Source organism: Phalacrocorax aristotelis, chromosome 5 (assembly GCF_949628215.1).
Source record: "Phalacrocorax aristotelis chromosome 5, bGulAri2.1, whole genome shotgun sequence".
Lineage (NCBI taxonomy): Eukaryota > Metazoa > Chordata > Aves > Suliformes > Phalacrocoracidae > Phalacrocorax > Phalacrocorax aristotelis.
The window spans coordinates 11,588,670-11,603,433 of NC_134280.1; the positions used below are offsets into that span (position 1 = coordinate 11,588,670).

The 14,764-nt window shown below is 44.8% G+C and overlaps 1 protein-coding gene across 7 annotated transcripts in view; it reads left to right on the forward strand.

Annotated features, from left to right (window-relative positions):
• The window catches only part of SLC12A8 (solute carrier family 12 member 8), a 58,771-nt gene that overhangs the window by 38,370 nt on the left and 5,637 nt on the right, over positions 1 to 14,764 (forward strand). For all 7 annotated transcript variants that reach the window (XM_075093003.1, XM_075093002.1, XM_075092998.1 and 4 more), the window contains 5 exons: positions 3,276 to 3,363; positions 4,812 to 4,899; positions 8,053 to 8,199; positions 11,022 to 11,697; positions 12,537 to 12,634. In XM_075093003.1, the coding sequence (XP_074949104.1) occupies positions 3,276 to 3,363; positions 4,812 to 4,899; positions 8,053 to 8,199; positions 11,022 to 11,697; positions 12,537 to 12,634 (1,097 nt within the window). The remainder of the gene's footprint in view (positions 1 to 3,275; positions 3,364 to 4,811; positions 4,900 to 8,052; positions 8,200 to 11,021; positions 11,698 to 12,536; positions 12,635 to 14,764) is intronic.

Below are 14,764 nucleotides of genomic sequence, written 5' to 3' on the forward strand. Positions count from 1 at the left end.
CAGTGTGGAAAATCCAGCCTGCTATCTCACTGAAACAGAGAGGTGGATAATTTTCTCCGTGGACAATCTGCAGATATGATTGCTTGAGTTCAGAAGGGATTGGCCATTTCCCTAGAGACAGGTCTGTGTCTGGGGAAAGGAACATCCCAACTTCTCTACGTCATTGAATTTTATACGCAAGTGCAGGGCTTTGCTTCTCTTGAGTAGCTAGAGTCTCTGGAAAGGCTGTTTGTGGCTACTCGCAAGTCAGACCAGTTCTCTGGCAGGGGGTAACCAAGGCTATGGATGGTGGAGATTGCGTTTAGAATTTTTTAAAAATTAATCAGGTTGTCATTTCACTGAAAAGTGGGGTGGTTAGTCTGCTGCTCACAAAAGACCTCCTCAGTACTGCTCTTTGGCAGCAGTCAAACGGTCTGGAAAATTACTTTTTGGGTGGTGGCAGAGAGGTGGCTTTATCATCGTCCATACTTCTGTAGTACCAGATTGTCTATTCTTCTGTACTAGTCAGGTCTGAGGCATAGTTGCAGCACAGAGGAGTTGGCTTTGGCCTCGGTGGCTGAGAATATCCATGTTGGTTCCTTTTGTGGTGTCATTGGCCTTTTGGCAGTGGAAGCCGTGAGACTCTGGTGACCTCCTGGGGATCCTGACAGAAGGTAATCATGTGCACTGTCCAGGGTCTGACACCTAGTCACTGCCAGGCAGGAGGTCAGTCATCGATCTCAAGATCCCACCTATGTGGGCTCTGGCAGGTCATCTCCTGGCTGCTCCTGAATATGCATGGGACTGTGAGAGGGAGGCAAGGAGGTGGCCTGGGCTGTGTAGTCATCACTGCACAGATGACTCATGTGTCTTCAACTTTTTTCTTATTCAGTCTAGAAAATGCCATTTTGGTGTTTCCCCAGCGCTTTGCTGAGGTAGGAGTTTGGATGAGGAAGAGGTGAGTCAAGCTGAAGCTGGGAGATGTAGATGTGGTGCCAGATGTTTGGGAAACTTGGCCAAGAGGCACATGAGATTAACAGCTGTCCTTCTGACAATAGTTTGCTCACTTTGGAAGAAAAATTCAGAGTATTCTCAGCTTTCTGCTTTGCCCCTGAATTGCAAACTCACCGAAGAGTGCTTCATAGCAGCTTCATTTAGCATGATGTTTGTGACCATTTCCATGGACTTTTGCCTTCCTAACTTTTTTCACCTCCAGCTAAGACTATTGTGTAGCTGCTTAAAAGGAACAGTGCTTGAACAGTGCTTGGAAGTTTTATCTGGGCACCAGTTGATGGGCTTTTAGCAGTGCTGTTCAGAGGTACGTCCATGAAATAGTCTTCCAAGAGAAAATTAAGAACTCATTTTGATTTGTAATATTTTCAGCATGGTGTGAAGGATTGAAATCTGGTCTGAGTCTGGAAGGCAGCTCTTCCAGGAGCTGAGGACTGCCAGGAGCCCATGGGGACTGTTGGAGCTCTGGCTCTATGGTGGAGAGGAGGACAGAAAAAAATGACTGCTGGGTGGGATGATCAAGGGGGGAAAAAAAAGGAGGATAAGGGAAGAAATATTATTAATAAACAAAGTTGTGGATGCTTAGCTGATATGTTTGGCAACATGTGAGTGCCTTGTGCTCATTAACACGCTATCATCACGACAGCACAGCAAGGAGAAGGAAGTGTTATGATTCCCATCTAGCAGATGGGGAGATGGAGCAAAGCCTGGGATGGAGCAGGGAGATGAGCCCCTGCTCCCCGATTAGCAACCCAACTGTTGCTCCCTATTGGCAATCTGTCAGCGACCATGGAAGGTCTGTAGGGGACGCACCCATCTAGCTGAGCTGGGTTTGTCCCCTTTACCCTGGGATTTGTCCCATGGCTCCTGTCTCCTCTTCATCTTGGGAGAAAATGCTCCCAAGCAGCAATCAGTGTTTGAGCTTTAAAATGCAATGGTTTGTCACTGATTTAGAGCTGTAGTCACTCAGATTTGCAGCCTCAGAGACTGACTTTGTCATTCTTGTGCCCTCTGAAAATGAGGACTGACTGCTGGACTTGGCAGCCGAGTGGCAGACTGACGCGCAGTTGGTCCCCTGCTGCCAGGGCTGGCAGATGCTGCGAGCGCTGTGGCGTTGGCATCCTCCTCCTCATTGTTGTTTTGTGGTGATCTCACCCCAGCTCCCAGGGACCATCCCATGAGCACTGCTGGCTGGCACCTGGCCCACATGTCCTTATGAAGATGTTAGTCTGACATCTGAGGGGTGAGACAGTGATGGGCAGGAGTTAGTGCCTTGAAAGAGGCTCTTCTATCTTGCCTTCAAATTGTCCAAATTCTCATCAGGATTTTAAATCACAGATTTTTTTTTTTTCCTTTTTAATAGGAGATGTCTGAAGCCTTCTAGGAAAAGTGTTGGGATAATTTGATGAAAAAAGTTGTGTTTTCTTGCCAAGTCTGGTATGACTCCTTCTTCAACTGTGGGCAAAGTCTCATAACCCATTTGTACCTCAGGTTCCTAGCCTCAACATAGAGATCCTTTGCTCCATCCTGTTTCCCTTTGTTGTGTCTTTAGATGGTAATTTTTTAGGCTAAGGGCTGGCCTGATTGTACAGTACCCTGTACTCTGGCCTAAAATAACAGTTCAGTACTTTATTCTTAGTCCTACCACATGTTTTCTACGTGACGCTGGTACAATTACTTGCCCTCTCAGGGCTTCTGTTTTCCTATCTGCAAAGTAGAGATAATGCCTACTTCCAAAGCAGATCCCTTGGCTGGAAGGTACCACCTACGTGCTGAGCACTGTTATTCCCTCTGCTAAATGTGCATGTGATTGTCATTAAACTCATACAGGACAGGCCATTTTGTAACAGCAGTTGTCCCCCATGAATGCAGAGACCTGTAATGGATCTGGTCTGTGGGGGTAGTACCACCTGCTTGAATGCACTGCCGTGATGAATGGTAGCATTTTTTCTTTTCAACAATTGGACAGCATTGTCTTCTGTGAGGTTTGCATTAAGATAAGATGGATTTCTGCTTTCTGCCCTCCCCCCGCCCCCGCCATTGTTCAGACTGGACAAAGGGTTCTTTGGCTTGCTTCTACTGAAGACACGAGACATAAACAGTTTCTTACCAAGCAATTGATGGAAGACAGTATTCGTGTGTGTGGAAGTGCAATGAAGTGATATAGTTACTGTTCTGAAGCAATCAATTCACTGACTGATTGAATTATATTACATATATAATATGTGCTATATATGGTATAACTTAGATTAACTCTAGATTGCATTTATGTCTATAAAATGCAGGTGTGATGGCTGGGTTCAATATGAGTGGAGATCTCCAGAAGCCTGCTACCAACATCCCTCTGGGGTCTCTGGCCGCTATCGGCACCTCGTAAGTCATAGACTGGGGAAAATTTACTCTTTGGAGACTGCCCTGGATGTCACCAATCCATTTCATATTCCCATCAACCTTTTATTACTCAACCATCTGGAAAATTGAAGTCTGGCTCTCATTCAAATTATCATCCATTACCACCACCTACTCTGGGTGGGTTAGAGAAGAGGTTCATTAATGCGGATGTAATTAGTCCTTCCGCCACCAGATGGGATGTATGTTGGTGCTAGAGCAGTCCTGCTGCTGCAGCCCAGCTGTTCCAGAGCAGGATGCAAAGTTCTCAAAGACTTGGGGTGCGTGATTTTGTCGCTTATTGCTCTTGATTTCAAAGTGCTTTCTCTTTCTATATAAATTGAAAATATAAAAAACTATAAAATATAAAAAAATATTTATTGTTGGAAAAATGGGGCCAAGACTGGTGAGATGACTTACCCATATACAAGGCTAGGGGAATGCAGGAGCCCTGCATCCCTGAGCGGTGCTCTACCCTGGGAAATGCTGCTTTCCAGAGGTAAAATACAGTTACATATGAAAAAAACCCTCAATAGGTTTCCCTGCCTGCTTCTATTAATTGCTTTTGAAATTATTACTTTTAATTGCATACCAAGGTTCATACAGAAAGGAAGGATCGTCAGAACTTGGAGAGTTTACTGCTGAAACTGGTGCTTATTTTAAGTGAGGGGATTCCACAGGACACAGATGTATCACAGATGACTATGGTCATTCTCATCTCTGCTGTCTGGGCTTTGCAGACAGACTAGCTTATCCTTCCACCTGAGTACTGGAAAGGCCAGAGACACCAGAGGAGGGTCATGGCTGAGGCTGTAAAGCAGGCTGGCTGCAATGTTTTAACATTACTGCCAGATGAGGGGACCTGTGTACCTGCAGAATCACAGAATGGTTTGGGTTGGAAGGGACCTTTAAAGGTCATCTAGTCCAACCTGCCTGCTCAGAGCCGTGTCCAACCTGAGCTTGAATGTTTCCAGGGATGGGGCATCTGCCACCTCTCTGGGCAACCTGTGCCAGTGTTTCACCACCCTCATCATAAAAAATATCTTCCTTTTATCTACTCTGAATCTACTCACTTTTAGTTTAAAACCATTACCCCTTGTCCTATTGCAACAGGCCCTACTAAAAAGTCTGTCCCCAGGTCTGGGTTATTCCCCGCCGTGCACATGCCAAGAGTGCAGGTAGCTTCCCCTTAGGGGTACCATACGGTCATGCTGCAGCTGTCCCTGGTACATTGCAGTGGGTAAGTAACATGGATCGGTGTTAAATTTAGCCCAGGGGCTACATCATGCAGGAACAACCCATGCAGAGCGATTGAAGACCCAGCTTGTGGGTACTTAACTGTCTCCTGCCTCTACTAATGGGCAGAATTCTAAATGGTCTTGTCTTGCTGGAAAAAATAGGTTGGTTTTTTTTGATTGTTTTTTTGTCTGCAGGTGGTTTCTGTACATGGTCTTTGTTTTTTTGCTGGGAGCCATTTGTACCCGTCAGTCACTCCGCTATGACTTCATGATAGCAGAGAAGGTAACTTGTTTGAATAACCCAGCGTGGTTTTATATAATGGTGCTTTAGGGTTGCCATCTGCCTTACTGAATGCTTGAATTTTCCAAAAGCCTAAGGAATCTGGGTACCCATCCCTCATTGAAATTCAGGGGGATTTCCCCATTGCAAATCCTGGTGTACAATTGATTTGAATAGCTTTGCATTCACCAGCGTATCCAGTAATGCTGAATCTTGGCATAATCACCCGGCAATAGCTTTAAGAGCTAAAATATGCTAATGTGGTCTAATGATAAATGTTGTATTTTATTCAGTGTATCCTTTCTCGTTGGTGAAAGCTTAGACAAAATTGAAATCTCTAAAGAACCCCACTGCTTATCTTTACTAAGTCAAGCAAAGCTTACATTTCCATATCTGGCAGGCTGTAATTGCAGGGCGCGCAATAGGATTATTAAACTCAAGACATTCCACATGAGTGTATATACATAGGGAGGTTTGTAGCGTTACAGGCAACGAACCTTGTCATTGCAGGCCTTTTCAAAAAGAGAGCAAAAGATTTTGGTGTGTGCCATTGTCTTACTTTAAATGGGATATGGAAGGGTTAATTTTCTGTTATTCAGCATTATCCTAAATCATGGGTTGACCGTATTTGACACTGTTTCTTGTTATTAATGTAAAATTGAGGTGTTTGCCATTTATTTAATTTGTAACATGGTTTTAATCTAAAACATCAATTTGAAACTCTGGCTTTGTTTTCTTTTTAAGTAATCGTAGCTCTAGACTTCCTCCAGCCCCCAAAATAAACTCCAAATTATTGGTGGGGCTCCTGCCACTTCCTGCTGAGGTAAAACATCATCTCTGAGGGGAAAAAAGTGACCCTGCCTTCTTTAAGGCAACGTCTTTGTATGTCAGTGACTTAGTGGGTGAAAAGTACAGTAACTAAAAGAATCAGCTTTAAATGAATCAGCTGAAGAGAAAGAGATCATTAAAGCTGTGTTTTAGCTTCAAAACTCTCACAGCGGTGGGGGGGATGAAAAATCTCCCAGTAAAGAATGTGAAGATATTTAATAATATTAAACATAAAAACCCAAACAAAACCCAAAATAAAGCTAAACCAGGATTTTTTCCCCCAGTATGCAACAAAACAATGGTGCAATCCCAATATTCATGTTGCTTCTTTGAGTTATTACAAGCTGCTTTAGGTTTTAATTACTTTGCTTGGAGAGAGGAAGGGGGGAGAGATCATTATACATCCTAACTCTCCCTTTCTGTTGCTGAAAGGTGAGTGAGTGCTTGGCTGCTTTTCTCCCTTACAATACTTGTTTGGCTTTTAAACATGAGATTCAGTAATTTCACTTCTAATGAGCTTGAAGTGCCAATTTCTGACAAAGTATTCACACTTCCCATGCTCAAAACCCCCAGCAAACCCTTTCATCAGCCTCACTGAAAAGGACTCGTCCCCTCTAACCCTGATTTGAATGTCAAGTAGTACATTTAAATGCAAGCATTTTTGGCAACTAAAATAATATATGATGTCTGCCACAACTGATTGTTTCTTCCAAGGATTTCTCAGAGCAGGTCAGGATTAGAGGAGAAGGAAGGGAAGATTCCCCACTGAGTGTCTGTCCATTGGTCTAATGGAAGCTGATATCTGCTCATCTTTGCCTCAGGTTTCTTCTGTCCCACAAGATAGAATTCACAGGCCAAGTGGATTTTCATGGGGAAAATAAATGTTGTGGTAGGAATTCTATATGGTTCTGGACCACGACATTAATTTTACATGCCTTCCCCAAACAGCAAGCATTTTATGGCTTTTTACCCAAACTCCTTTTTGCTGTGTGCAGATTTCATAGATGAGGAAAAGGCAGATGCAGCTTGAATCATCTTTAGCCATGTGAATTTTTGTAATTCCTTCTAATAAAGCATGTGCTGCCTGACTTCAACAGGGGCCAGAAGCTGGGAAGACCCATGTTCATTTAGACCTTATTTTCCACAAGAGGAGGAGTGGAAGCAAAGGACATGGGATGCAGGGGACCTGCATTGGGTGACATTCTCTGCCACAGATGTCTGTCTGCACCTCCAGTAGCTCGCTTCAGTGGAGCATGGGCAGGATTGATCTGGACTAAGATGTGGGGGTTTTCTCCCTCCCTTTGTGCTGGTGTTACTCCCTGTGCCTTGCTTTTCTCTGTGGCTGGCTGCTGGCTGCCAGACTTGTCTGGTCTTGCAGGACCTGGGGATGGTTCAGGTGACCCTAGACCTTAGTCTCCTTGGCTTTGTCTGCCCACGTCCTTACACCATGGTACAAGGAGCACTCCCGTTTCAAAGCTTTCTTGCACAGTGTTCGTATTGTGGGGTTTTGCGTATTTGGGTGGGGTTTTTTGAGAAATGCTGACTATGCTTGCAGCTCTTGACAGTGGGGACCTGTGCAGGGGGACCCCGGTCCTCACTTCTGTGTGATGGACCATGAACTGCCCTCCTTTCCCTCCACATCTGCAGGAGATGCTCCCTGTTTGAAAGGGTGCTCACTAGGAACCAGTAATAAACCCAGCCTTGTTAGTACTGTGGCTTTAAAGATTATTTTAAGTTTCATGTTGGCCAAAGGAAATTCTTTTCTCATTGAAGACAGGAAAATAAGGTCATTGTATTATATCCTTCGGAGTGTGTTTTTTGAGATGCCATTTGTTTAAGTGGCAATTTTGATTTGGTTTTACTGTGGATTTTCTTTCAGGATTGGTTTTCCCCTCTGGGACATAGGGGTTTGTCTTCCTGTTTTGGATGGTTGGAAGCCTGGGCAGTTTTTCCTGTATGATGTACCCTGTATATAAGTGATCTCTCCTGAAATAAACTCACTTCCAGTTACTTAAGGGGAATCTAATAGCTGCTGCTTTGCTGCAATTGCTCCAAGTGACAAGGAATTTCTTGGATATGAGCTTGTCAAATGGCTCTGTCGGTACAGGATGTTCAGTATTAAATTACTTTTATGGGATAATTTTCCTGTATTAATTACTTGCACTTTATACCACAGACCAGTTAAATTGCTGCTTTCCCAGGGCTCACTCTGTTCACTTAGCAATGTTTCAAAATAAATGTGATCTCTTAAAATACACATATTTGAGATTGCTTGGGGGTCTTTAAGGAACAATATAATCAACTTTGCATTCTCTCCGCTTCCTCCAGGTATCCTTGGTGGGTTTCTTGTTTTTGCTAGGGCTATACATCTCGTCTCTGGCGTCCTGCATGGGAGGGCTGTATGGAGCACCCAGGATCCTGCAGTGCATCGCCCAGGAGAACGTGATTCCCATGCTCACCTTCCTTGGACATGGGGTTAGTCACCATTTCTCTTAGATTGCTGTCAAACTTTCACCTGAAGGAAAACTGGTGATTTAAGAAGCCAGGATTTCTATGTGTCTGTAGGGTGAGATGGGAGATGTATGAAATGCAAGGGTAAGGCTCAGGATCTGGTCCCCTATGCATGGGCAGAAAAGCCAGGAAATGACTGGGTTTTTTTAAAAAAATGAGCCCAGCTGCCCGCAGTCCTTTCCCTGCCTGTGCCCTGTGTTGCACCACCTCTGCCCCGAGCCCTCCTGTGGGAGTAGCCCTCCTTTGCCCCAGCATCTCACCCACCTACCTCTGCACCCTGGCCCCGGGGCTGTCTGTCCTGCCCCCGCACACAGACAGCCCTTCTTGGGCTGCCGTCAGTCCCGTCCCGCCCTCAGACCTGCTTCTTTGGGATGTCCCCAGTAAAATGGCCGCTTATGATATAACTTTGCCTGGGGGCTTTTTTTTTGTGAACATGTTATCTACACTGGTGCAGATCCTAACCATGACTGAGGAAGGTATCTAGCTCTCTCTGCCCTCCTGTCCAGGGCAGAGGCCTGAAGGTTTTGTCCAAGCACTTGGTGAAACGGATGGTAACTGCCTCTTTATCTTTTTAACTTTTTCTTTCTTCTTCTTTCCTGCACATTTTCTTTGAGCGGATCCTATACTCTTTGGTAACCTCTTAGCTGAGTACGTGACTAGTTGTGGTGCTGTGGGTTCAGTCTGTGTGCACTGGAGAAGAGGGCACTTCTTTGTAAGATAAGGTGCCTTTTGGACACTAGAAAATAAAAACAAAGAATAGATTTGAAAGGTTAAGTTAGGGGGCTGCTAAGCATTAGATATGCTTTGAAACAAAGCCTTGCTTTGAATATGACAAGAGGCCTTTTCCTTGTCCTCACAAATAATCCTCATTCACATGAGTCGTTCTACTGAGATCAGTGAAAGTATCAGTCACTAAGGACTCTGTAGTCATGGGCTATACATTCAGAGCAAACTATTTTTTATGGAATTCCCTTCTTCTAAACAGGGAGAAAATAATGCTGTCACTCTCAATAACCTGCAGTACCTAACTGTCTGTACTGAGCTGCTGGAAAAACCTTACGATGTTTTGCTTCTTCAGAGCAGCTTGTAAATACAGAAAAATATTCTACAGTATTGGTATTTATAATTGTTGTAAAATATTTAAATGTTTTATAAATACAATAATTTTCTATCCTTTTACATCTCTTAAAATAATTTTCTAAAATTAAAGTAGTAATAATAATAATAAATAGTAATAATTATAGGGGAAGCAGGAAAAATAACAACAGCAAAAACTTCCAGCTCCTGAAGGCAGGTGTCAGGTGATCCCAGAACGTGCTGTTCTCCACTTGGCAGCCCTTGTGAAATTCTCCATGATTTAGCAAGCAAAGTTGACTATGAAGTCGATTCCCTCTCTTATCTGCTAGTTTTCTGTCTTTCTGTCAAATTATCTGCTCTGAACTGTGTCCGGGCAGAGTGCCATGATGAGAAGGGCTCAAAAAGAGGTGAGAAATCAAAGGCAGACCACTTTTCTCCCTTCTTTCTGTCTGCCACCTTGAAAATTGTCTAGATTTGGTTTATGGAAAGTTAATAAATTTAGTTTGCCCTTACCAATCTGTTTCACATCAGTTCTCTTCCGTGGCTGAAGAAGGCGCTGTAACTCCAGGTGATGGGAAGGACACGAGTGTTTTCTGTGGAGTTAAACCCAAGCCAGAGGCATCCTGAGGTTGTCCTATCTGTTCCCCATCTCAGTACGTCTTTCTGATACTAAAGATGCGTTCTGAGAACCATGTACCTTTGTCCCTGACACACACTTCTGTTTCATTGTGGAAAGGTGTAAGGTCCAGAACTGGTCCCCTTTTCTGTTAATAAATAAGAGTGAAAGAATAGAAATAGTTTCCATTTGAGCTGTGTATTTATTAAAGAAGCACATGCAGTAAGTGAAAGCCCAAGATATTTTGTAAGATATTTTCCAGCAAGGTCTTTACACAGCCTGCACAGGCTTCTTGGGTACCAAAATGGCAAGACTCTCTTCTCCTCCTCTCCCTGCCTTCACACCACTCCAAAGGAGAAGAGCAGGCGGTGTTTCTCCTGGCTGGCTGCCTTCCTGACGATGCCCAGCATCGCTGGGGACTGACTCCCATCCTCCAGCATCCTCGGCTGCCTAACCTCTCTGCTTCTTTCTCCTGCCGCTGGGCAGATGCAGCTTGGGGGGATGAAAGGAGGGAAACCCCAAGTGCAGAGGCTCAGAAGAGCATGGATTTAGCTCAGCCTTGCATCAGGGCAGGGACAGAAGCTGCTGATGTGAGGGTGGCACTGCTCCATGCAGGCAGGGATTCCTTGACTGTGTCTGGCAGTTGAAGCCTTTCTAATGGCAGCATGCGGGAGCATTTTGGGTAGGCAGTGATGCAGAGTCCTGTAGAGAAATTAGAGACGAACAGTTAACTCTAACACATTTTATTGCCAGGCTTCCCATAAGCCCCACAAATCTCTCTGAAAGTTTATTGCTGCTTTAATGACATTGTTTTACCACGGAGATAAAGAGTGAGAGTGTATGAATTTTCCAAAGACAAAGCTTGAGTAAGACTCAGAGGTGAGGTGGGAGCTCAGCAGCTTTTGGCTACCGGCCTATTCTTTAATTTACTAAGCCAGTGAGCCTCTCCTTGCACGTGCATGTGTGTATTTCACGACTAAGGGGGTACTGTATACCACCCAGGTAACCACCCGTGGCAGCTGAGCAAGTGGGGAATCATGGCGAGGCTCATGGTTATTAATTTAAATGTAAGTTTGTTTTATTTATGCACTAGAAAGGACCCAACAAGACTCCAGTGGCTGCAATTTGCTTAACAAGTCTCATCACCATGGCTTTCGTCTTCACTGGGCAAGTGAACATTCTTGCTCCCATAGTCACCATCAACTTCATGTTGACATATATTGCTGTAGATTATTCCTATTTCTCGATCTCCTTGAGCTACAACTTTCAGCAGAAACCTGAAGAGACCCAGATGGAAAACGTTAGACCTGCTCACGCTTCCCAGCCTTTAATTTTCAGCAAGCCCTCCAGCCATGCGGCAGATGGAGTAATTCAAAGCAGATCAAATGGCACCTTGCTGGAATTCACAAAAGACATGGACCAACTTTTTAAACCATTTCTTAGTGAACCAGGTACCTGCAAAAAAGGAGGAACTGAGAATTTAACCCAAAAGGTCAAACAAAAGAAGGCAAAGAAGCCAGCCAAGCAGACATTACAAGACAGCTTTCTCCTGGATCTCCATCATGATGCTCCCCTGGCTCAGTACGACTCGGATGATACTGCGGAGCCCCACAATGAGAGCTGGCAGGACCTGGCTGAGCAGGGCTGTCGGAGTGACGCAGGTCCGTGCTCATCACCTGCTGTGGATGCCCAGGGGACACCTGGGCTGCTGGAGCTGGGGCAGCAGCTCTGCAGTGAAGTGCCTGCGCTCCCCAGCCAGAAGGGAGAAGGTAAGGGCTGTAGGAGATGAACATCTCCATGCTCACAGGGGAATGGTTTATAACTTTGGTCCTCCTGGTGCTTTCCTGAAGGCAGGCATGAAACTAGCTTTATACGGGGCTGTCACTTGGTGATTCATAGCAATAGTATAATTTCTTCCAGGTGAGGGTAGAGTTAATGACAGTGCATCAAAGGAGAAGTTCCAATCCAATTTCCTATGGAAGATTAATCACAGGAAAGCAGGCAGGACTATATATAGTGTAGGGTTGTTTACTATGTACTCTACACATGCATGCTTAACACTGTACATTAAAAAGGTTTTCAGTGTATCTTGGGGTTTACTTCATCCTGGTGTGGGATAGGAGGGATGGAACCGTGTGATTCTAAAACTCAGGCTATCAGAATGCAGTGGTCCCCATGCTCCAGGTTGAGCCTTTAATTCAACATCCACAGCTAAGAGTCTGAATTTGTTGTGTTGGTGATGTGGGCATTTGATACTGTGTGTTTGCTTCGAGTTTGTCATCTCAGTGCTGTAGTGTTTTATCGGCATTAGTCAATTAAGCTTCATAAACCCCTCTGAAGGAGAAATGTATTATTTCTCTTTTTTCACAAGCAGGGAAACTGAGGCAGAGACAGGGGGATGTGGCCTTCAAATGGGCTCAGCACCATGTCTGGCAACTTTTTTTTTTTGTTTTAATTTTAGAGGTTTCAGTTTAGCTCTGAGATCCCCAGCTGTCAGCTAGAACTTCTGCTTTGGTTTTCTGGAATCTGGTAGTGTAAAGTAGGAGAAAAAAAACCCACAGTGTAGATCCTTTCTAATGTCTCCTTTTTAAATTTTTTTTTTCTGTAGAGTCATCTGTAAAGCAACAAAATCCAGAGCTGGGAATTCAGCAAATACCGGAATCCGTCTACTCCAAATTCTGCAATCACTGGGTTTCCTTTGCTGGTGTGAGTAATTTTCTTTTATTTTGAGCACTTGTTTGTGATTGTAGAAAACAGAAGGAAATTCATCACTACTGCAGTGTAAATACACTCCAGGGCTTCAAAATGGTTTTTGATTTTAGTATTCCAGGTCACCTGAATGAAGTACTCAAAGTACCATGCATCCAGCAGTTCAAATTCAGGGAAGGCCACTTGGCATATTAAGTAAAACAACAACAGCAAAAAACCAAACCAAACCCCCCAAAAACACCAAAACAAAACCCAACTTAAACCAAAAAGATGCAGATTCAAAGTCTGGCATCTTAGGTCTTTAGAGATGCATGGCTGGCTGGGAAAAAAATCAGTGTCCCCTCTTTTCTCTGTGTCCCAGCCTGCTTTTTCTTGCCCTGGGATGGAGTGAGACATCAGCTCCAAAGCTGTGTTGCTTTTATTTATGACCCAGTTTCTGCAAGCTTGGGGTGGGGTTTTTTTCAGTGTGACCTCCTGATAACAGCAGCCTGGCTGTGAAATTCCACCTTCTGAGGGAGGAACGTGGAGCATTCCTCCAGCATGTTACTTTAAAGAATAAATAACTTTTCAATAGCTTCTGTCTCACACTGCTGAGGAGTTTAGGACATTTAAATGCATCTTGCAAAGACGGATTAATGGGCAGATGACAGAGGAAGGGTCAGATATGCATAATGAATGACTCATATGGCTTTGCTGCTTGGATGGGGATTTCACAGATGTGTATAAAATGTAACAAACCCACTCGAACAACACACCGAACCCTTTTAGTTTAATCCTCAGATGCAGTTTGACACCTACTTTTCAAATTCACTGCTGCTGCTGCCAGCAGCCAGCTCCTGGCAAAGGGTCCCACCGGGCTGCAGTGCCAGGGGTGGGATGGATGTGGAGGCTCCTCTCTAGTGATGACATCTTTAGGAGGTTGCACCCTGATGCTGTCTGTGGGCTTCGTAACTAACATGGCTCCCGAGAGCACATCATCACGGAGCAGTCAGCTCCCTGCCTTCGTGGCGGAATTTGCTTAGAGAGATGACTGACGTGCTCATTAAAGCAGATTTGGCTTCCTGTCAATTGTCAGACTTGGGAGGAGGTTGCAGCAGAGCTGAGAAAGGATCAGTGATGCAAAATAAAATCACAGAAGCAAAAATCAGATGCTTCATCCTGGCTCCTTTCCCCTCTGCCCTCTCTCTTTGAGCTTCACCAATTGTGTCAGTCTGGACTCATGCAGGTCTTTCTTTGCATGCTGCCCCTTGCTGCTCCTACCCTCATCCATGAAGATGCTACCCTGCCCCCGTTCATATGTCCCTTGAGCCAAATCTGCCTTCTGAGCTGGTGAGCCTCTGGATACTCCTCTTGGAGTAGGCCAGGCAGAGACCTGAGGTCTACACTGCCTCTAGGACTCAAGGTAGCTCACTGAAAGCTACCTCATGCTGCTGAAGAGATGCTGTAAACCTGCGCTGTCCCTTCTTTTAACAGTGAGACCAAATGAAGCTCCCGATAATGTGGGAACTTAATTACCAAGAAACTTCAGCCATGCCATACCCAAATCTTTTCAGGTAACACTGGGTGGAAATGCTCTATATCTGGCCAAAAGCCATGCACCGTGGAGTGTTTTGCAGGCAGGAGATGACATGGTTCCCCAGGGGTCCTGCTGCACCGCTGTCCTCAGCCACCAATGCCCGGGAGCATCCATCCACTCACAAGGTTGTGGCTGGTGTTGATCCTCCATGGGCAGGACCTGGGCTGTGCAGCAGGTCTTGGGCAAGTAGATGCTCTGTTGTGTCCCCATCCTGGGGCACCATTAGGAGGGAGACACCTAAAAGGAAACACTCATTAAGATAATGCTGAATGGCTGCGTTCTGGGTCCTGGCTGTGCCCGTCTCACACACAATGCTTCTGAGAGGTCCCTGAGAAAGCTGAAGGTGCGGAGATTCATCAAAGCACTGTTTTTCCATTAATTTAAAGCCAAGATTCAGAATTTCTTGGAAAAAAACACACAAAAATTGTTTACTTATGCTCTCATAACAATTTGAAAGTTCCAGCACTGCCAGTTTTTAAAGAGTTTTTGCTAGAGTTGCAAAGCATGCTCATCTTGCAAGGCTGAAGAACAAGTTGTTGACCTGGGGTGAG